At 36.3% G+C, this 23,171-nt stretch overlaps 5 protein-coding genes across 5 annotated transcripts; 2 read left to right on the top strand and 3 right to left on the bottom strand.

Moving 5' to 3' along the window:
• The first annotated feature begins 5,296 nt into the window (after nucleotides 1–5,296).
• LOC116127808 (RING-H2 finger protein ATL8-like) lies at nucleotides 5,297–6,300 on the top strand. The gene has a single exon (XM_031413469.1). The coding sequence runs from the start codon at nucleotides 5,381–5,383 to the stop codon at nucleotides 6,026–6,028; it is 648 nt and encodes a 215-aa protein (XP_031269329.1). The 5' UTR covers nucleotides 5,297–5,380; the 3' UTR covers nucleotides 6,029–6,300.
• A 1,381-nt stretch (nucleotides 6,301–7,681) lies between these two features.
• On the bottom strand, nucleotides 7,682–9,857 carry LOC116127781. The gene is made up of 6 exons (XM_031413434.1): nucleotides 9,752–9,857; nucleotides 9,555–9,618; nucleotides 9,327–9,462; nucleotides 8,884–9,211; nucleotides 8,618–8,746; nucleotides 7,682–8,539 (listed from the first exon to the last, which is right to left on the bottom strand). The coding sequence occupies exons 1-6, from the start codon at nucleotides 9,840–9,842 to the stop codon at nucleotides 8,064–8,066; spliced, it is 1,224 nt and encodes a 407-aa protein (XP_031269294.1). The 5' UTR covers nucleotides 9,843–9,857; the 3' UTR covers nucleotides 7,682–8,063.
• Nucleotides 9,858–13,142: 3,285 nt separating this feature from the next.
• LOC116127768 (mitochondrial phosphate carrier protein 1, mitochondrial) lies at nucleotides 13,143–15,580 on the top strand. Its single transcript, XM_031413414.1, has 6 exons — nucleotides 13,143–13,362; nucleotides 13,458–13,807; nucleotides 13,883–13,926; nucleotides 14,431–14,645; nucleotides 14,738–14,862; nucleotides 15,481–15,580. Exons 1-6 carry the CDS (start codon nucleotides 13,240–13,242, stop codon nucleotides 15,530–15,532), a joined length of 909 nt encoding a protein of 302 aa, XP_031269274.1. The 5' UTR covers nucleotides 13,143–13,239; the 3' UTR covers nucleotides 15,533–15,580.
• Nucleotides 15,581–16,081: 501 nt separating this feature from the next.
• On the bottom strand, nucleotides 16,082–17,061 carry LOC116127770 (eukaryotic translation initiation factor 6-2-like). Its single transcript, XM_031413416.1, has 3 exons — nucleotides 16,890–17,061; nucleotides 16,687–16,797; nucleotides 16,082–16,590 (listed from the first exon to the last, which is right to left on the bottom strand). Exons 1-3 carry the CDS (start codon nucleotides 16,953–16,955, stop codon nucleotides 16,333–16,335), a joined length of 435 nt encoding a protein of 144 aa, XP_031269276.1. The 5' UTR covers nucleotides 16,956–17,061; the 3' UTR covers nucleotides 16,082–16,332.
• Nucleotides 17,062–18,949: 1,888 nt separating this feature from the next.
• Nucleotides 18,950–22,316, bottom strand: LOC116127769 (eukaryotic translation initiation factor 6-2). The gene is made up of 7 exons (XM_031413415.1): nucleotides 22,176–22,316; nucleotides 21,965–22,061; nucleotides 21,797–21,882; nucleotides 21,631–21,675; nucleotides 20,415–20,545; nucleotides 19,555–19,665; nucleotides 18,950–19,458 (listed from the first exon to the last, which is right to left on the bottom strand). The coding sequence occupies exons 1-7, from the start codon at nucleotides 22,183–22,185 to the stop codon at nucleotides 19,201–19,203; spliced, it is 738 nt and encodes a 245-aa protein (XP_031269275.1). The 5' UTR covers nucleotides 22,186–22,316; the 3' UTR covers nucleotides 18,950–19,200.
• Between the last annotated feature and the right edge of the window lie 855 nt (nucleotides 22,317–23,171).

The following is a 23,171-nucleotide window of genomic DNA, read 5'->3' as shown; positions in this document are numbered from 1 at the left end:
GTCCTTGTCCTCAAGGATTTTGTTTTGGTACAACAGATAACTCCAAGCAAAAGACAACCACAACTTAATATGAGTTGTTGGAAAAATTAGTTCAAACAAATTCCATTTACTTTCCGATATTGCAGTGGCTTTATAAGATTGGATTGCAATGGCTTGTTGAGAGGAAGATTGGATTGCGATGGCTAGGGCAGAAGAAGATTGGAAGATGTTGGCTTGAGAGGAAGAAGATTGGACTACAGTAGCTTGAGCGAAAGATGATTGGACTATAGTAGCTTGAACAGGGCAATTTTTAACAATGACTGTGATAGATCACATGCAATGTAGGTCTACAATAGGCAAGGGAAGCATAGTAGAGGATCACAAGTTGGGCTGGCAAAACAGTACAGGACAGATGGCAACATGACAGAGGACAATCAACACAAGACAAATGGCAATATGGGAGAGGAGCAGTACAACATTCTGTTATTTGAATACTAGACAGATGGCAATATAGGAGAGGAGTAGTACAGTATTATGTTATACTGGGCATTACAAAAAGGAAGCAGATCATCAGGGAAAGGCAGAAGAGAGGACAAGGAAATTTGGGAGGAAGTTGGCCCTCGAAGCTCAGCAGTGATTATTTTTTTCTTTGAATATGTTTTGAGTGTTTTTGAGTCTTTGATATTGAGTACACAATGAACTTATTATCCAGGTTATTTTTTGCAATTCCAAAAGTGTAATACATAGTCTGATTCATTCGAATACAACATTTTGTTCTTGAATATTTTGTTAACATTTTTTCTTTTTTAACTGTTTCATTTTGTTGTTGGGTTTGTTGAGTTGCTGAATCTTATCAATTGGTATCAGAGTGAGGATGCTCGCTGGGGTACGGTCAGTACTAGAATGGAAAATAGAATGGACATTGTTAAGAAGGAAGTTACTGGGGTGAAGAGAGACATTTCCAAGTTGACAGAAACAGTGGCGTCCATGAGGGAGATAATGATGGATGTGCAAAACTGGATGAGGCGTAAGGACAAACACGAAGAAGCTCACCATAGAGCAGAAGAAGAAAGACGTCATAAAACTAAGGAAGAGGCTCACTAGAGGATGGCAGAGCAGGAAGAAGACAACAACTCAGGCACGGGGAACCACCGTGATGAAGACCACCGCAGGGAAAATGAACAATCGCCACCTCCTCCTTACCAAGGAGGCTATCACCACCACGAAGGGGGAAACCAACGAGAGTGGGGAGGCAGAAAATTAGAGATTCCACTTTTTTCTGGTGAAGATTTGTATGGCTAGATTTTTCGCATGGAAAGATACTTCACCCTTACCCAAGTTTCTGACAAGAGCAAGGTCCTCTCTACGGCGTTGTGCATGGAAGGGGAGGCCCTCTATTGGTATCAATGGAACGAATCCAGGACGCCGGGACTGACATGGCCTGCGTTCAAGGTAGCTTTCCTGCAGAGATTCAGCGGCACACAAGAAATCAGCCGGTTGGAACTTCTTATGTCAACGAGGCAAATGGAAACTCTGCTGGATTATCACTGGCGGTTTGAAGAAATTGCGGCAATGATAGTGGGAGAAAGGGAGGACGCGCTTTCTATAGCATTCTTAAACGGGTTACAACTCGAGATCCGTGTTGAGGTGAAGCTCTAGCAACCAAACATTTTGGGTCAGCAAATTCTTAAACTCAAATTGCAATTCTGGCCTAGAGAGTGGAAGAAAGGAATGCAATATTGGAAGAGGCCAAATAAGGGTTAGGCTTACAAGGAAAGTTTGGGGGAATTAGTAATGGCCCACGTTTCAACTTAAATCTAATTAGAATGGAAGAGCAAAATAGAACCCAAACCCACATAACCTAACCCAGCACCACCCAAACACATTCAACATTCAACACGAAAATTTAGCCCCAAAACACAAATTTCAGGCGTGCTTCCACTGAGAACAACTCCAGTTATGCGTCAACTCCAACAGAAACCTTCAGATCTTCCAACTTTCGGCGAGATTTTCCCTTCCGGAGGTTAATAGAATCTGAGATCCAAAGAAAGAGAGGAAAGGGATTATGTTATAAATGTGATGCAAAATTTTCACTTGGGCATAGGTGTAGTGATAAACAGTTTCAGATTGTCTTGCTTGAGGGAGAAGATGAGGATCCAGAGCTGTAGGAAGATGAGGAAAAGGAGGAAGTTGCAGCTAAACAAAATCAAAGCCATGTGGATCTATCCATCATCTCGGTGGTGGGAATGCAAGGGCCAAAAACGATGAAGCTTAAAGGCAGTGTCCACGGTAAGGAATTAATTGTGTTGATTGATAGTGGGGCTTCCCACAACTTCATTGGTTTGGAGGGAGTGGGTAGGTTGGAATTACCAACGGTTACGACCCCGTCCTTCAGAGTCAAACTGGGAGATGGTTATCATGTGCCATGTCAGGGGGAATGTAAAGTGGTTCCACTGGAATTACAAGGAATGGTTGTAGTTCAAGATTTTTTTCCATTTGAAATAGGAGGCGCTGATGTAGTACTCAGGATGGCTTGGTTGGAGACTTTAGGGACATTAATTAATTGGAAGAAGCAGATTATGAAGTTCAGATCAGGATAGCGAATGGTACAACTACGAGGGGATCCTTCCTTAAGCAAAACACTAGTATCTCTGAAGGCCATGATTAAAACTGTACAGAGGGAAGGACATGGAGTGTTAATCGAGTTTGGGGAGACTCAAAGACAAATGGGAAATGAAGAGAGAATTGACGAAAAGTTGGTAGAGGTGCTGGATAAGTTTGGACAGGTGTTCAAACCCTTGGCCAGATTACCACCCATTAGGACTCAAGACCATTCAATTCCATTAGTGTCAGGAACCCAACCCCCAAATCTTCGATCGTATAAATACCCATAATATCAAAAGAATGAGATAGAGCACATTGTTAAAAAGATGATGGCTTTTGGGATCATCAAACCCAGTGTGAGTCTATTTTCAAGTCCGGTGCTGCTAGTGAAGAAGAAAGATGTTGGATGGAGATTTTGTGTTGACAATAGGCAATTTTTAACAATGACTGTGATAGATCACATGCAATACAGGTCTACAATAGGCAAGGGAAGCATAGCAGAGGATCACAAGCTAGGTTGGCAAAACAGTACAGGACAGATGGCAACATGACAGAGGACAATCAGCACAAGACAAATGGCAATATAGGAGAGGAGCAGTACAACATTCTGTTATTGGAATACTAGACAGATAACAATATGGGAGAGAAGCAGTATAGTATTCTGTTATACTGGGCATTACAAAAAGGGAGCAGATCATCAGGGAAAGGCAAAAGAGAGGACAAGGAAATTTGGGAGGAAGTTGGCCCTCGAAGCTCAACAGTGTTTATTTTTTTCTTTGAATCTATTTTGAGTGTTTTTGAGTCTTTGATATTGAGTATGCAGTGAACTTATTATCCAAGTTATTTTTTGCAATTCCAAAAGTGTAATACACAGTCTGATTCATTCGAATACAACTTTTTGTTCTTGAATATTTTGTTAACATTTTTCTCTTTTAACTGTTTCATTTCGTTGTTGGGTTTGTTGAGTTGTTGAATCGTATCAGACTGCAAGGGTCTGAATGGGGCACTTGGCTTCTCTATTCTCCTCAAAAGAGTGACATATTAGTTGATCAATCTTATCAATGAATTTGCTGAACAAAAGTTGGATTTTGTTCATAAACTTTTGTTGATCCACTACTAAAGCTTTCACCGATTGCTCAAGTTTCTAAATTCGGTGGTCCATGCCCTAACTTTGATACCACTTGTTACAGAGGTGCTTGAAGAAGTTTTCTTTCCTTGATCTATTTTGATATTAAATAGAAAATAAAGCAATTATTGCTCAATTGAGGGAGCTAAAAACCTCCAGAGTTCAAATATAACCTTTTATGCAAATAATCATCATCTTCATTCCAATAGAAATATATGAAATATATGGGAGCTTACAACCATACTTTCTTACTAAATAGCAAAACGCGATCAACAATTTAAACAAACCAAAATACACGTTCAACCCCAACTAAAGAATCCTAAATACGTGACTGACTTATTCAAATAAAATAAAACTTACCTATATCCTAATCTAATTTATTTAAATTATTAAGATAAACTCAATATTAATTAACAAATAAACATTATCAAAATTGGTAGGTAACATCCTTTCTGTCAGATCATTTACAATATGTGGACTGCACCCAGAAGAGATAAAATCAACTATAAGATGATCTAAAACGCTTGTGCTATTTTGAGCTTTGAAATGGTTAGAGCACTTAAAAGATGCTTGAAGCGCCACACTACGGTGGTTTCATGATAATGATTACATGTTTCCTTGTTTTACACGAATATATATAAATCTAAGACTGCACAAAACCCAATAGTTTTGCTAGTTCAGTTTAATTAGCAAAACATTATCCTAGGAAATCTGTTTGTTTCCCTTGGTTGCAAAGATATACGGACTAGGCTCATCTGATGTTCTCACTTTTTCTAGTGCCTTATATCATAGTGGAAACATTAACTCATTTATCAATGGACTGTGATTGCACTAATAAGTAATACCCTCTTGCCATACCTTTTTTAATCAATATGGCCTGACCTTTGCCAAATCCACGATGAAGATTTGATGTGAACCCAATAACAATGGTCAAATTTCAGATGATTTTTTCTTTGGGTTACAATGTATTAGATGATAGGTCTGGGTATTTTGTTGCGAGTAAAAGTGGTCAAAGTAACCTTTTAAGTAATACATGTAAAAGTCTTAGTTAACCACTTAACATCCTATGGTGGTTGTAGTCAAATCTTGTAAATTCCAAAAAGAGAGTTAGAGAAAGAGAGAGGGAGAAGAGGGAGGGGGGGTTTTGTGCCGGCCTATTTGCCAGACAATGCCCATGTAAAATTACCCAGTTGGTAAATACTTCAGAAGAGTGCCTGGCTACCTGCCTTCCAGATTGTCACTCCCCTACTAAGTCTGTTAGTAGTCTTCTTTTGAGACAAATTTCATTAAGTATCCTTTTGTCATTTTCATGTCCGTTGTACCATGTTTTGACACAAATTCCGACCTCCTAAATAAATGAGTTCATCTTCATGGTTAAAAAAAAAAAAAAAATCAAAAATTAAAAAAGGTTAACTGTACATTAGAAACAAATCATATATATTCCTTTCACATCAATGGCTGATTTGCTAACACTTGTTACCAAAGCTATCCGTGTGTTACCCATCTTAACACTTTTATTAAGCAGACCAATCTGCTTATCTTGTGATTTGTCTCCTCCTTTATCTCCATTAACAGAGAGATCAACTCATAATTCAAAACCCCACTTCTGTTATAAATACATACTCTTCTTTTACTCTCTTTTCAGATTTTATCATCAACTTATTACCAACAATGACTCGTTTCTCAAGAGTTCTTTTATCCCACCAGAAACCCTTTTCATCTTCAGCTCCACCACCTGAGTCTGTCACTTTAGAAGAGTCTGATTTTGTGTTGGTTCTAGCTGTTCTTCTTTGTGCTTTGATATGTGTGGTGGGTCTGGTAGCTGCAGCTCGCTGTGCCTGGCGTCGCCGCCGCAACGCTAACCGTCCCTCCTCAGCAGCAAACAAAGGGGTTAAAAAGAAGGTGCTACAATCTCTCCCCAAGTACGCCTTCACCACAACCACAGAGTTGGCAGCATTATCCTCCACAGACTGTGCCATTTGTTTAGGTGATTTTGCTGAAGGAGATGAGATGAGGATGTTGCCACAGTGTGGCCATGGCTTCCATGTTGTTTGCATAGACAAGTGGCTGGCTTCACACTCCTCTTGTCCTTCATGCCGTCAGATTTTGGTGGTTGCCAGGTGCAAGAACTGTGGTCAGTTCCCTGCCGCTGGCGCTTCTTCTGCTGCTGCTGGTGTTGGTGGTGGTGGAGGAGGAGGAGCTTCTGTTACTGAGGCGCAAGTGAAGGCCGAGGAAGATAGCGCTTCCAATGCTAACGATGATAATAATAATAATAATAATAATAATAATAATAATAATGATAATGTATTCTTGCCTTAATCAATATTGAGTATGGAGATGTACAGGTTATCTTTAAGATCCATATGCATATCTGCATGCATTTACTTAAAAGTCTGATTAGTTACAGAATGAGTTGTTATGTTGACAACTTTTGTTTTCTTTGATCAAAGTTGTTCGGATCAATTTATGCATAATGACTACTTGATTTCATTGAGAGGACTATAAGTTTATCAGAGGAATAAAAGTTTGTATGATCAAGTGTTAACTGTAAGGATATTATGATTATAATAAAGTGCTTATATTTTAGATTACTTTATTCCCGTCAACTTTCGAATTATTCAACTTCTTTCTACCTTTTACTCTTTTTTCTCTTTATTTTAATTTCCTTTACTAAATCAACTACAACCAAGACTTAATTCATCAGGATTGTGATTTGTTTAATCTTTAATGATTAACATCTTGATTATCTGACCACTTTGAAAAAGGCATGAGAAAAGTAGATGCCATAACTTTACCCATCTGATGAATCTTGCTGAACACTTATGGGATAAAGCAGTTGTTCTTCTTGGATTATAGCTTACTCAAAGACCTTATGTAGATGACTCAATGCTTTGAGGGTGCACCATATACATACATACATACATACCAGAAACAAAGACTTACTACAGTATTTGATGTAGATAATTCAATTCACTTCAGATTTCACAAAATGCATACATACATACACACGTGTACAAAAAAAAAAAAAAAAAAAAGAGTTACAAATATCTCGTGGAGTAAATGTACCCTTTTCTTATTCAATCAAAACATCATTTAAAGGACACAAATTATATGGGAATCTCAAATATTCAAGACACATATACATTCACTCTAGTTTATTATCTAATTAGACATCACTTGTTTTTCCAGTTTTCCACTTCTGACCATCCACAAACAACCATATCTTTCACACTCGGATGCCTACTACAACTAGATGAGAGTTTGTCAATAGTCAAACTTTTCTGCTAGAATCCAACCTTCTATGGTTGGCTATAGGAAAATGATGGAACCCTCTTACACAACTGAACCAAGAAACAATTCCACAGCAAACCAAAATAGTAAAAACCAGCAAAACAGTAGAAGGCACAGCCAAAACCCAGAAAGATTATAAGTATATTGATATATACGAAAACTGTATCAGACAAGAACAACCAAAAATGAAAATTAACACAACCAAAAGAACAATAAAAGGATAACAAAAATGGACATAGACTAGACATGCTGGACTTTGAGGGCCAGCAACCTCCCTTTTCCCTTTCCTTTACATTTTTCCAGAGTATCCCCCATATCCCACTGTCTCCCCTTTTATTCTATTCCTCATAACAGAATTCTTCAATCATTCACTCCCTTAATGCCATCTGTCCCTCCCTAAACCATCCTTAACACCTCATACACAAAGAACCTTACGGCCTACTGCACCAAAATCCCCTACTTTACACCATTAAGTCTCTTACAATAGACCAGCGTGTTAGGAGTGGGTCTCATCAGAAAATCAATCTTTCGTCTTTATTTGTAATTAACTAAATGAACAATAATACAACTTCAGTTCAGAAATCAAAATGGAATACTTGTTCCACAAAGCTTTGTGTTTGCGGAAACGTAAAGCATTGATATGAAATATTCAAGGATTTCAAAAATCAGAAGCAATTTGATGAACTATAGGCAGAATCTATTATCAAAATATTCATATACACTTGCCTCCAGGATTAAATCAAAATTTCCGATAAATTTAACAAGTTTTCCTCTTACCAACCATTAACATTATAAGCAAACCTACTACTTTCAGTGTCAACAGAAATTCGAGTTTGGCCAAAGATTTGTGCCGCAAAAAATGAATGCAAACAGTCATTGGCATTAATCTCTCATGACAAAGGGAGCAGATAACAAACATGACATTAAATATTTCCCACAAGTGGAAGCACGTCTATTTTACTCTGTATATTGAAGTCATAGTTACTTATCTTCCCAAAATTAGCTCTTTAAGAAGCCCAACAGCGAGACTTGGGGATATCACACATAGTAATAGCATATTTGATCAATCGCGGCCCTCTTCTTCATCACTGCTGCCTCCAAACATAGTAGCCATTTTCATTGCAAGCGTTGCAGCCATTTCCCTCCTTTGAAAATCAGGCATCAACCTTAAGTTGTTACGAATGTTCCCTATCTCAGACATCAGCTGTTCCAAATCTTCAAAGTCAAAATGTGTGCCCTTATCCAATTCCAAGGCTAAATCAGGATCTCCTGCATTTTGCAACACTTCATTGTCAATCTCATCCACCAATGCACCCGTTGAAGTTGAGGGTTGCAACTCTGCATTATCACGATTAGTTACATTCTCTTGGTCTTGTTCTGTGACAGAATTATTCAGAGTAACCGATCTCCCAGTGTTCGAGGCTTCGCTAGTTCCATTGGCTGAAACCCACACTTCATCTGTGTCACCCCACGGCTCAGCTGAACCCGCAGATAGCACTTCATAGTCGAATTCAAAATCAGATTCTTCTTCAGACAACTCTGGGCAGTGAGGAAGAGAACAGTAAGCAATGTAATTTAACAATTAAGTTAAAAGTGAATGGAACTGGTGTATAAAACCTTCTCTCTCAGGTAATGATGGCTCAGATATCTTATCACCAGATTTTAAAATCATTCCAGGCCACATATGAGCAGTAAGAGCACCATAGAGACGCTCAACTCCTTGTGAATCGCCATCAACTGATAAACCTGTCAAGAACAATTTTCTTTATCATTTATGTGTGTATATGCTGCCTAGTTTCAAAACCATAGTAGAAAACTAACTGATCCTAGTTCTTATTCACCAAAAACAAATTATTCATAATCAACGCACAGGAGAGTCTTACATTTGTCAAAATCAACATTAGAAGCACATGCTTCAACATATTCAATGTTCAGCTCCGTGCACCATTCCAAACACGACCTCTTGATCTCCCATGATGGTTCTTCATCCCCCAACAAACTACTTCCTTCAGTTTCAGAAATTCCATATTGACTGAAATCTGGACTAGTATCAGCAGAAGACTCTCCACGCTTCAGCAACCGCCTTCTGTATTCAGCATGAACCGGATGACCTGGAAGACGATCCACTTTGTTCCCAATGCACAACAGTATTTCAAACTTCTGAAGATCAATACGAGACACCCAATCCTTAAGCGAGACGAAAGTTGATAGCTGCACATAACCGTACAAGAAAAAGGGATATTAACATTACAACAACCTCACAGATAGCTCTAAGAATTCGCAATCAAAAAAACTAATAATGATCAGTTGGGTGGTAGAGGCTAACATCATTGAGGTCAAAAACCATGACCAATGCAGCCAACTGGTCGAAAATGGGAAGAGAGCCAATAGAAAAGTCCTCGTGTAGATGAGCCATCCATACTGAAACATCAGCAGTATAATACTTGGTGTTGATAGTCCACCTGCGACAAGAAACCCATTACACACAATGCATACTACATGTTTGTCAAAATTCCAAAATGATAGTTCAAATTGAAAAAATGAGAACAAATACCCATGAACAACTAGTTCAGACGAAGAAGAATCAAATTCATCTTCAAGATCAATGGAAAGCAATCCTACAATTAAGCAGATAATAAATAATGACAACAACAATTCAATTCACTACATAATTAAGCTACAATTGTTTAGTCACTATGAACCGATCGAATCAATAATCAATTTAAAAAGAAAAAAAAAAAAGAATATTACGGGAGATAAGAGTGCGTTTTCCGACGTTGGAGGATCCAATAATCAAGATACCGGGTCTCGTCTCGAGAGTGGTCCGATCTGTCGTTTCCATTTCTTGACTTTGCGAGGGCTTTCTCCTCTCGAAATCTTACTCTGGTTTTATTAAATGAATCAGGTACGGGCTCAGTCTTACGAAGCCCAGTTAAGTTGAATTTGGGCTCAAAACTCAAAGTAACAAAAACCAATATATAGGACAAAAGGTTGAATAAGAAAGACAGAAAAATGTACATACATTTTATCTGCATAAAATTATTGAAGATTTCTCAACATAGTAATGTACATAAATTCATTTGATGGCTTAGGATTAAGAATAACCATTGATGATGAAGTTATTAAGGAAGGTAATAAGAATTAATGGAGATGAGGCAATGATAAGTGACAAAAGAGAAAGATGAAGAGTGCATGCATCTTTTATTATTTGAATGCCTTTATTTGTAACTTTCAATTTTGGTAAGTAGAACAAAGCTTCCATAATCTTCAACCATTTCATATCTATGTGTATTCTTAAATCTACACTAATCTACAGCTTTAGTTAACAATGGAGGCCTCAGACCCTACTTTCCAATCAATTTTTTTCTTATCTCCACCACTATCCCTTGGTCATCCACAAAAAATTACCAAGTGGAGTGAGGAGGAGGACAAGCTTTTTGAGATTGCTATTGCTCAACTCAATTTTCAATCCCTTGATCATCTATTCCAACACATGGCTTTGAAACTTCCTGGAAAAACTCTTTCAGAAATCAAGCAACACTTCATCACTTTAATACAAGATCTTCAACTCATTGAGTCCGGTGCTATACCATTACCAAACTACAAGACTTGTGACAAAAATAAGACCATTCAAAACCCACGAAAAAGAGGAGTTCCATGGAACTCAGAAGAACACAAGTACTATAAACCATCAGATAAAGCTTAGCTTACATATACTTATTAATCTTGCTGTCTTTTATATTAATGTGTGTCTTGTTTTGTTTTGTTACAATTAGGTTGTTCTTGGAGGGTCTGGAAAAGTATGGGAAAGGAGATTGGAGAAGCATCTCCAGGTTCTGTGTAGTGACAAGAACTCCTACTCAAGTTGCAAGCCATGCTCAAAAGTATTTCATCCGTCTTCATCACAAGTCTAAACTCCATAAATTTGCAGTTCAAGAATGACATACTGTTCCATCTCCTCTGCTGTTTTCAATTAATAATTTGCTATGTTTGCATAAGACAGTCGTTTAATGTATGTTTTATTTTTATGACATCCTGTAAAAGTGTTTGCATTCGGTCAATAAGAGAATGTCATATTAGTATGTATTTATGACATACAGTTTCTGATTATTTCAATGGAATGTGTATCAATTACAGTGAGATAACAACAGGACATGCGTATCTGTAAACCGATTGAATGAAATTATTTACTCTAATATGTGAGCATTTAGGCATTAATTTTCTTGAATATCTCATGAAATTTTGTTAAGGTTAGACACCAATTTACTCAAGGCACCTATTTTTGGCAAGTCGAATAAAACTTCTATATAAGAAGTAGATGAGGCCAGAGCAACCACGAACTTGTGCTTTTCTTTGTAGGAGATCAATATTATATAAATCTTCCTCTATTTTCAATTGATATATCACCAGTGGAGACTTCATCAAACCTATCTAGTTCTTATAGTAAAACTCCTTTAGATCCTCATTTGCTTTGCTCACCATCACTACCACCGTTTGAAGTAAAGCACAACGAGTGGACATCTGAAGAAAACAAGCAGCTGTTTGAGAATGCTCTGAGTACTGAAGGTGATCATCTCAATTTATTTGAAAACATGGCCATGAAAATGCCGGAAGAGTTTAAAAAGCATAATGAAGCATGTGTTGAAGATAATGTTGAGATGATTGATGAGGCTGGTAAAATATCATTGTCTGTATATGGTTCTGCTCATCAAGTCTCGCAGAATAAGACTAAGAAGAAGAGGAAGAAGAAGAAGAAGAAGGGTTGTGGGAGAAAGACATCAAGTTGTTGTAATCAGAAAAGGAGAGCAGCATGGACGACAGAGGAGTATAAGTATGCATCCGTCACACCTCACCTTTTATCAACTTCATTTCTGAATAATATTGCTAGTAGATGCATGATTTAATATATATATATATATATAATTTGATTGCTGTGGTTGTGGATGGCATATATATTCTCAGGTTATTCATGAGAGGATTATTGTTTAAAAAGCGTGGAAGACATTGGATCAAGAGTCCAATCGGAAAGTACATGAACCTCCGCAAACACAAGCTCATCATCAACAATATTATTGAAACTACTACTACCACTGCTAATTCCTCCTCCCACAAAGCTGAAACTATTGCTGTCGAACAAACTGATGATTCTGCTGACACTACTCCCATTTCCATTTTCAAAGATGTTGATGATGAAGAGGACTTACTGGACTGGGATAAGTTTCCCGGACTCTTTGATTGATTTTTATCCTTTATTTTATTGAGTTCCAGTCTGTATGTTTTCTAGATTTATATTAAATAACAAAGTCCTTCATTCTCTGTTGTCAATATTTGTGTTGTGCTAATTATTGAACTCAAATCAACATTAGAACTCAACTTTTAAACACTATATGTGAATCTAAACTATCCAGCTTAAACCCAGTAGCCATAATCTTCTACAATGAAAAGGCAGGTAAATCTACTAATTTGAACAAACTGTATTCATGAAGAGAAGACAAAGCAAGTTTATGAACAACCACTAAAAATGGAAAAGGGCATGCTGTACCTCAATTAATACTCCTCTAAAATTGGAAATGCCAAACAATTAATTTTTTCTGTCAATATGCTTACCAAAGTATGGACTTCTTCTTCATCATTTCATCACCAACTCTACACTTCCTACAATATTTTATCTCAATTTCCCAAGTATTTGAAAACAAAACTACCTAAAATGTGTAAGTTACTATAATATAAATTAAACCACCCCAAAATGGTAGTGTGAGGCAAGATTTCGTATTAAAATCTGTTGAACAACGCCAAGAAATCCAACCAAGTGTTTAGTGTCTACTATCAATAAAGATTTGAAGGTATTTAATTAAGAAATTTTACAAATTTGCGCTTGGATTTTGGTACCAATTGGGATTTTTATTAGGTAATGAATTTGACATTTCATGTTATAAATTCAATTTTTTTTTTTTTAAATAATAATTATAATTTGATGTAAATTTTAATATTACACATGTGGCTTGTCAATACTGAAATGTGGAATTGCTTTGGTTTTAACAAAAGAAAACCCTGAAGTTTAAGAAATAACAGAAAAACCCCAAATGTTAATAGCGTGTGTTGGTTGTCTTTAGCTGCGGCAGCCTGTCCGGGGTTTTGGGGTTTTGTAGAAGAAAACATAAAAGATCCATTTTCTACAAAAACAAGAATGCTTATGCTTGAGACTTGAGTGAAGTGAAAAGCAGAGAAGAGAGGGAGAGATGGTGGAAGGAAGAAAGAAAGAGAAAGGTTATTATGGGGTTTGCGCCATTGGAGGAATGCTCAGTTCTGGTACCACCCATCTCGCTTTCACTCCTCTTGATGTCCTAAAAGTCAATATGCAGGTACCTTTCTTCTTCCCTTCTTTTCCTTTTTCTTTTTATTTATAATGTACTTTTTACATTCTGTTATGATATAAAGATCCCTGCTTTTTCTGTAGGTGCATCCCGTCAAATATAACAGTATTGCTTCCTGTTTCACTACATTGTTGAAAGAGCAAGGTCCTTCGGCCTTTTGGAGAGGTTGGGCTGGCAAGTTCTTTGGTTATGGTGTTCAAGTTGGTTGTAGATTTGGGTTATATGAATATTTCAAGACTCTTTATTCTAATATTTTGGGGGATTGCAATAGGAGTTTCGTTTTCTTTGTTAGTAGTGCATCTGCTGAAGTGTTTGCCAATCTTGCTCTCTGTCCATTTGAAGCCATTAAAGTCCGGGTTCAAGCACAGCCCCATTTTGCAAAGGGCTTGGCTGATGGCTTTCCTAAGCTTTATGCGTCAGAAGGGATCTTTGGGTTAGTGATCCACAAGTTGAATAACTGTTTCTTCCGTTGAGAGGTCTTACAGTTTACTGTTGCTCTTTGTTGCAGTTTTTATAGGTGGCTAGTTCCTCTTTGGGGCCGAAACCTTCCATGTAATTACTCCGGTTTCCTTCATCTTTAAATTTCTATATTTAATTGGTTATCTACAGTTATCAACCCACCCATCCTTGATTGAGGTGTGGAGTTATTTTATCAATTACTTGGTATTTGGCAACCCTGGCATCCCCAATAAAGCATCTGTTGTAGAATTAAGAATATCATCTTTTAACAAGAATTGAGCTATATGTGCTAAATATTGAATGATACGTGAACATTTTTCCCTTACTATGTGTTTTGACGAGCATTCTGGCCCAATATAATTTCTATTGAGCTCTGAATTGCAGGATCCTCATGGAAACATGTAGATTTGCAGCTACCCACTCTCTTAAATCGCACCTTTGGAATCATATGTTAGCCATATGCCTGATTATTAAGCATATATATTGTTTCAGTGATGCAGGATTCCAACTATCTTTGTCAGGCATTGTTAAAATGTATACTACTCTGTAGTGCCTTTCAACATAAGTATCACATTAACTTCAAATTTTTTGCTGCAGTCTCTATGGTTATGTTCTCGACATTTGAGCATTCTGTCGACTTTCTATATGGTAATGTCATTCGAAAAACAAAGGCAGAATGCTCAAAAACTCAACAACTCGGTGTGACATGTTTAGCTGGCTACGCTGCTGGAGCTGTTGGTAGCTTTATTTCTAATCCTGCTGACAACATTGTTTCTTCTCTTTATAACAAAAAGGCTGATAGCCTCTTGCTGGTATTGCCTCTTGATTACTTCAATATTTTGTGATACCCCTCTCATGCATAGTGACAACAAATTAGATTTAAATTGCTCTTTCTAATGGATAGGCTATCAAAAAAATTGGGTTCATCAATTTGTTTACAAGAAGCCTTCCTATTCGGATAATGCTCGTGGGACCAGTGGTGACTTTGCAATGGTTTTTCTATGACACTATTAAAGTTCTAAGTGGATTGTAAGTGTGTATTTCTGCTAGCTTTTACTCTCCTATCATTGAGAAACTCTGCTGTCAAAATCGTCATCTTCTTTTGTTTTCCTGGCTCTCTTTTATAAAGTAAAAAATGCGCCAGTAAGGTCATTTTTTTAAATAGTTAACTGTTCTGAGCTTTGATAGTTTATGGCATGAATACCCTGCGAAATAAGATATCCTTGCTTCAAGAAGGATAGGTGAATTGGAGAAACTATTTTGGGTAGCAAGGTTGATTTCTCTGATGGAAGGAATCGGTCTTACTTTTTAGAGCTAATAATACAAGTGAAATTTTTGCAATCTTCCTTTTGGGTACAAAGTTAGGGATATTGTCATGCATCATTAAAATTCTAATCAAGCTAGTGTAGACTTGTTTGCATCTTAAGGCAGAAATTACTGATGAAGTGTGGCTATAAATCAAGTTAGTAATGCAATGCAAAAACTATGCTAAAGTAATGGTCTCATTTTCATGTAGAGTAATTGTTTAGCCCTTTTTGAATTTCTGCAACAGAGTTTAATCTTATACTAAAACAGGGTTTAATCTTATAATCTTGGTCTTTGTTTCTTGCCGTGTTGTAACATAAATTTGGCATTTAACCATTGCAGACCAACAAGTGGAGAAGTCACTGCTAAAGAGAAAGTAGATAGAACAGCCTGAGCTCATGAAACTGCTGATAGTATACCACTATTACTAACTAAAACAGAACGTTTTCTGCTTAAAAAAGTTATAGTTGTGTTCATCGGAACATTGTGATGGTACCCCTATTTGATGCCTACCATCAACGTTAGGTTGTAAAAATTTTGTTAGCAATGGTTGTAGGATTAGTGAATTACCTCACTTTGTCCTGGCTCTTGCTGTTGCTGGTAACTTGTGATACTTGTCTGCCATACATATGCTTTATTTTTATGAGTTTAAACAAATTACCTTCAGTCTCAATGAGAGCAGAATTTGATCCTAAAGACTTCTAAGTGTTACTGATGTTAACCTGTTATTGTTCTATGTATCGTCTGAAAATGAGTTCCATGTATCACAGAAAGTTCAACAGTATTCTCCAGCTATACTTCATTGGTTGTGAATTTCAGAAAATATGTAAAAATTCTCTTTTCGACGACAGGTGTTCTTGACTGCTTGATCTTTTGGCTTTGTTCAATCATTACTAATAAGTTACAAACTCCCACTAAACATGGACTCCATGAGAATTTTAACTTGTCCAGTGCCACTGAAGAAATTACAACTTTCAACCAACACAAGTTACACAACAAAACAAAGTATAACAGGCATAACAAAGGGAAAATATACATCTCCTCATGGTGACAGCCCAAAATTAGATGCTTCTTAAAGATATACAACATTCTTGCATAAAAGAGATATTATCAAATAAATAAAGTCTTTAACTCATTCAACTTTATAAAAACAAATAAAGACTCGGACAAGACTGTGATGAAAGTATAAGAGTCTTAGACATAGGTGTCAATTAATGATTTCCTCATCTCGTCCACAATGGCACTAGGTTGAGCTTCCCTCAACTTGAAAACACTCTCAATAACTGAGAGTTCAGTTGCTGTGGTGTCTGACCCACAGAATGCTGTCCAGTCATTAACAGTCAACCCAGCAGCGATCACTTCACTTCCACGGTTCACTGTCCCAGCCACCAAAGGTACTTGAAGGAGTGTTGAAAGTTCATCTAAGTCTTCGATGGATGTATGTGGGTGAACCTACTCCAGGAATAGCAGAAAGTTACTTTGCTGGAAAGACAAAGATAAAATGCGTTTTGCTAGATGCCTACGTATAAAATGTATTTTACTTCTTACCAAGCCACCTCTATTAGAGAAGGTACAGTAACTACCCACAAGGATGTTACCAGCAATTGTCTGCCTGAACACTTCTACTCCAAGAACATCTGCAATCATTTCCTCAGTTTCCTGTTGAAAACAAACAATGCATTAACGCAATTGCAGAAAGAACAAAAAATGTTGTCAACAACCATAAAAGAGCTTCATAAAGCTTTAATCACCTTTAGCTGCACACAAATATAGAAGCGGAAATTTTTAAACTTCTCAAACAAGAAAGCCAACTTCATTGGCAACTAAATTTCTTCTTCTCCCTACCATCCAACTTCGCATGGGACCTAACAGTTATGAGGATTTGTCAATAGAAGCAATAAGTTGTTTTTCCAACGCCATTCCAATATCTATTATAAGGAAATGGAATTTTCAACAAGCCATTTTGTCCAACTTAAATCGATAACTACACCATCCCCAATAAAAGTTTCAGTACAGGCTTCTTCAGTGGACTTTATAATGCCCTCATTTTCATGCATTTTAATTATATTTTCAAGTTGATAAAATCATATCTACAAGGATATTCACCAAGAGATTAGGTGATCAAATTTAGAATTTACAAGGTAATAGTTCTATTCTTATTCCAGTTCTTTCTTGGCACCTGAACACTGTAATTGTGATCCTTTTTTCATGGTAATGTCATTCGAAAAACAAAGGCAGAATGCTCAAAAACTCAACAACTCGGTGTGACATGTTTAGCTGGCTACGCTGCTGGAGCTGTTGGTAGCTTTATTTCTAACCCTGCTGACAACATTGTTTCTTCTCTTTATAACAAAAAGGCTGATAGCCTCATGCTGGTATTGCCTCTTGATTACTTTAATATTTTGTGATACCCCTCTCATGCAAAGTGACAACAATTTAGATTTAAATTGCTCTTTCTAATGGATAGGCTATCAAAAAAATTGGGTTCATCAATTTGTTTACAAGAAGCCTTCCTATTCGGATAATGCTCGTGGGACCAGTGGTGACTTTACAATGGTTTTTCTATGACACTATTAAAGTTCTAAGTGGATTGTAAGTGTGTATTTCGGCTAGTTTTTACTCTCCTATCATTGAGAAACTCTGCCGTCAAAATAGTCATCTTCTTTTGTTTTCCTGGCTCTCTTTTATAAAGTAAAAAATGCGCCAGTAAGGTCATTTTTTTAAATAGTTAACTGTTCTGAGTTTTGATAGTTTATGGCATGAATACCCTGCGAAATAAGATATCCTTGCTTCAAGCAGGATAGGTGAATTGGAGAAACTATTTTGGGTAGCAAGGGCGATTTCTCTGATGGAAGGAATCGGTCTTACTTTTTAGAGCTAATAATACAAGTGAAATTTTTGCAATCTTCCTTTTGGGTACAAAGTTAGGGATATTGTCATGCATCATTAAAATTCTAATCAAGCTAGTGTAGACTTGTTTGCATCTTAAGGCAGAAATTACTGATGAAGTGTGGCTATAAATCAAGTTAGTAATGCAATGCAAAAACTATGCTAAAGTAATGGTCTCATTTTCATGTAGAGTAATTGTTTAGCCCTTTTTGAATTTCTGCAACAGAGTTTAATCTTATACTAAAACAGGGTTTAATCTTATAATCTTGGTCTTTGTTTCTTGCCGTGTTGTAACATAAATTTGGCATTTAACCATTGCAGACCAACAAGTGGAGAAGTCACTGCTAAAGAGAAAGTAGATAGAACAGCCTGAGCTCATGAAACTGCTGATAGTATACCACTATTACTAACTAAAACAGAACGTTTTCTGCTTAAAAAAGTTATAGTTGTGTTCATCGGAACATTGTGATGGTACCCCTATTTGATGCCTACCATCAACGTTAGGTTGTAAAAATTTTGTTAGCAATGGTTGTAGGATTAGTGAATTACCTCACTTTGTCCTGGCTCTTGCTGTTGCTGGTAACTTGTGATACTTGTCTGCCATACATATGCTTTATTTTTATGAGTTTAAACAAATTACCTTCAGTCTCAATGAGAGCAGAATTTGATCCTAAAGACTTCTAAGTGTTACTGATGTTAACCTGTTATTGTTCTATGTATCGTCTGAAAATGAGTTCCATGTATCACAGAAAGTTCAACAGTATTCTCCAGCTATACTTCATTGGTTGTGAATTTCAGAAAATATGTAAAAATTCTCTTTTCGACGACAGGTGTTCTTGACTGCTTGATCTTTTGGCTTTGTTCAATCATTACTAATAAGTTACAAACTCCCACTAAACATGGACTCCATGAGAATTTTAACTTGTCCAGTGCCACTGAAGAAATTACAACTTTCAACCAACACAAGTTACACAACAAAACAAAGTATAACAGGCATAACAAAGGGAAAATATACATCTCCTCATGGTGACAGCCCAAAATTAGATGCTTCTTAAAGATATACAACATTCTTGCATAAAAGAGATATTATCAAATAAATAAAGTCTTTAACTCATTCAACTTTATAAAAACAAATAAAGACTCGGACAAGACTGTGATGAAAGTATAAGAGTCTTAGACATAGGTGTCAATTAATGATTTCCTCATCTCGTCCACAATGGCACTAGGTTGAGCTTCCCTCAACTTGAAAACACTCTCAATAACTGAGAGTTCAGTTGCTGTGGTGTCTGACCCACAGAATGCTGTCCAGTCATTAACAGTCAACCCAGCAGCGATCACTTCACTTCCACGGTTCACTGTCCCAGCCACCAAAGGTACTTGAAGGAGTGTTGAAAGTTCATCTAAGTCTTCGATGGATGTATGTGGGTGAACCTACTCCAGGAATAGCAGAAAGTTACTTTGCTGGAAAGACAAAGATAAAATGCGTTTTGCTAGATGCCTACGTATAAAATGTATTTTACTTCTTACCAAGCCACCTCTATTAGAGAAGGTACAGTAACTACCCACAAGGATGTTACCAGCAATTGTCTGCCTGAACACTTCTACTCCAAGAACATCTGCAATCATTTCCTCAGTTTCCTGTTGAAAACAAACAATGCATTAACGCAATTGCAGAAAGAACAAAAAATGTTGTCAACAACCATAAAAGAGCTTCATAAAGCTTTAATCACCTTTAGCTGCACACAAATATAGAAGCGGAAATTTTTAAACTTCTCAAACAAGAAAGCCAACTTCATTGGCAACTAAATTTCTTCTTCTCCCTACCATCCAACTTCGCATGGGACCTAACAGTTATGAGGATTTGTCAATAGAAGCAATAAGTTGTTTTTCCAACGCCATTCCAATATCTATTATAAGGAAATGGAATTTTCAACAAGCCATTTTGTCCAACTTAAATCGATAACTACACGATCCCCAATAAAAGTTTCAGTACAGGCTTCTTCAGTGAACTTTATAATGCCCTCATTTTCATGCATTTTAATTCTATTCTCAAGTTGATAAAATCATATCTACAAGGATATTCACCAAGAGATTAGGTGATCAAATTTAGAATTTACAAGCTAATAGTTCTATTCTTATTCCAGTTCTTTCTTGGCACCTGAACACTGTAATTGTGATCCTTTTTCCCTAAGACAGTAGAAAATGAAAGTCGTGGTACTTTTTGAGGGGGAAGATAGCAGGGGAGAAGAGGACAAAAGAAAAACAGCTCAAAATCTCATGAGAGACAATGAGGTTTCTTTTTCCAAATCAAATGCAAATCCAAAGAGCATTTTCTAAAAAAATGAATAGAGAAAACATTAAAACTAAAAAATATAAGACAACATTACCTTGTCAAGATCAGTGTGTGAAAGGGCAACATGGTCATTGCAAGCTATGCAATTCCCGAGGGCAGATAGCCTCTCTTCAATACGCTGAACAACAACTTGGTCGGGTAGACTGTTTCTTAAGTGTTGAAGCTCTACAACAACAATAAATAGTTTGATAAATATGAGAAGCCCATTAGTTAAAGGGCAAAATAACATGAGTTTATTATGTACGTATCAGAAATTCTGCATTGACGCTTGTAGAATAATAATTAAAGCAATTGACTGCATATATTGACGTGGATGTTCAATGGTAAAACGCATACTCTCCCTTGAATTTTCTATTGGCCAAATCTAATTGCTTTAACATGTCAATTGGTGAAAGATCTACAAGTATATAACATTTTCCCTCTGATTTCCACCTCTTTAAATAACATGTAACAAATTACAAACTCCTATGATAGAGTTAAGGTACTCATAAAGATACCCCTATTCACATGTCCACCATTTGAATACAGATTGACAATAATATGTGCTTCCCAGTTGTTTAAAAATCCACCACATCATAACACTCATCTTTGGCAAGTCAAGAGGCAAAGCAAAATCAACTTCATGTCATGTTGAGAAATATGAATTGATAAAATAAAAAGTGCCATATCAAGTTGGCAACACATTATTTGATCAAATAGGCGACTTGACTCTATACATATTATGGCCTTGTACATGAAAAACTGAACATCCAAATGAACAGAAAAGCTTTGTGCCTTTCTCCTACTTTATCTAGTTTAATTTCACTTATATTTATTTATTTCATTACATAATGTCATGTTGTGAATAAATATAGAATATCAAAATTCCAAAGAAGATAACAAGTGAATGAGGAAGAAGCACTAAGCTTTAGCTCTCATTCAATTTAGGCATTCATGCTTTGCATTGAACTAGTATTTAGAGTTTTTGAATCTTCTATAGCAGCCCATAATGGTATATTGCAAAAGCTTTTGGGCGAAGAATGTTTTGCCTAAATAAAAGCCAATCATAAACAATCAGCTGCCCAAGTGACTGATTAATAACATACCTTGCATGCACAAATTCTAATGGCCTTAAAAAAAATTATGATATTTTCATAATAACATTTAATCAAATAAGAAAGCCAACAACTTCACAAGAGGCTTATAACTTTCTCATAAGGATAAAAACCTTAAGAAAACTACTCATGAAAGGAAGTCAAAAGAATAATCACCTTGATCAGTGGTAGTGTGCGGCAATAGAAGCCCCTTTTTATTTCCTACAAATAAAACCAAAATAGAGACAATAAGAAAGTCATAATGTATGAAAACTGTATCTCACCCACAGTGATTTCCAAGTCATGCAACCATCCCACATATTCCATATGGAAAAAAACTTACCAGCACAAAGCCGCCCAATAATTCTAGTGCCGCCAATGGATGTTTTGACCACAGGAATAACATCTGCTAACTCAGTCTCGAATGTGCTGTTCACACATAAGACTCAATAAAATTTCATAACCAGAGAAATAATTTAAAAAGAAGAATAATAATGGGAAAAAAAAAAACCTGTAGAAGCTTTCAGAACCTCCAATTGCGACCAAACAATAAGCGTTAGTGACCTTGGAAAATACACCAACGTCACAAGAGTTCTCAAACATAAGTCCTATACATACAATGATACAAACCAACCAAAGATGTTATATTTACAGCTTAAAAATGGGAAAAGATTAATAATTTATATAAGCAACAAAAAAAAAAAAAAAACAAACAAACTTACTAGTAGCCATGACTACGGATCAATTCAAAGCAGAAGCGATGAAAGCAAAAAGGTCTGCAATAACCATAAACTGTTATGAAACCCTAGTTATTAGGTGTCTTGTTTCGAAGCTTAAGTGGGTCGGGTCATGCTAATAGGCTTAGTTGCTCATGGGCTTTATTTTTCTCAGGCATTGGGTCTGCTTGTTAGTAGTTAGTTTATTTATTCAATGAAAAATGTTATCCTTACAAAGACCTATACAAAGAGGGTTACAAAGTGACGTGGGCGAGAAGAAAAAAATAAAGAAAGAAGAGAAAAAGAGAGAAAGAGAGAGAGAGAAATCATGAAGATCAAGGGTAGCAATTGTCTTTGTATGCCCCCTCTGTATTTGTCTTTGTAAGACTAACACTTCTCTTATTCAATACATGTTACGCCATATGGCCGAGTCTTATGTTAGTGGTTTGTTATTATTCTTAGTCGGATAATGGTCAGTTAAGTAGTATATGTTGTGGGTCAGTCTGTTAGTAGTCTTTTGACCAAGGGGGTGTTTGTCTAAGCTTATAAGCTGGTCAAACTTGCTTATAAGCTCTAAAATTAAGCTGACCTGTTTGTTTATAATTTTTTTGAGCTTATAAGCTAAAAAAAATAAGTTGGAGGGGAGGTACTTTTTTTTTTAGGCTTATAAGCACTTTGCTTATAAGCTAGTTTGACCAAGTATATTACCATATTATCCTTATTTAATTTTAAAATTTCATAGTATGACATTGTTTAATGTAGTACGTTTTTTAGTAATTTTATAATAAAATGTATATATAAGCCATATTTTACCAAACACATCAATTACTTATCAGTCACTTATAAGTACTTTAACCAAACACGTAATTGCTTAAAATTTCAAATGCTTATAAATTAATTTTAGCTTATAAGCAATTGTTGCTTATAAGCTAATTTTCATAAGCTCAGACAAACACCCCCAAGTCTAATGTCCGTGCTTATTTATTCCGCTGTTTACATCAA

Source organism: Pistacia vera, unplaced genomic scaffold, assembly GCF_008641045.1.
Source record: "Pistacia vera cultivar Batoury unplaced genomic scaffold, PisVer_v2 Contig195, whole genome shotgun sequence".
NCBI lineage: Eukaryota > Viridiplantae > Streptophyta > Magnoliopsida > Sapindales > Anacardiaceae > Pistacia > Pistacia vera.
Note: the sequence above shows the minus strand (reverse complement) of the source record. Positions and strands in the feature narration are given on the sequence as shown.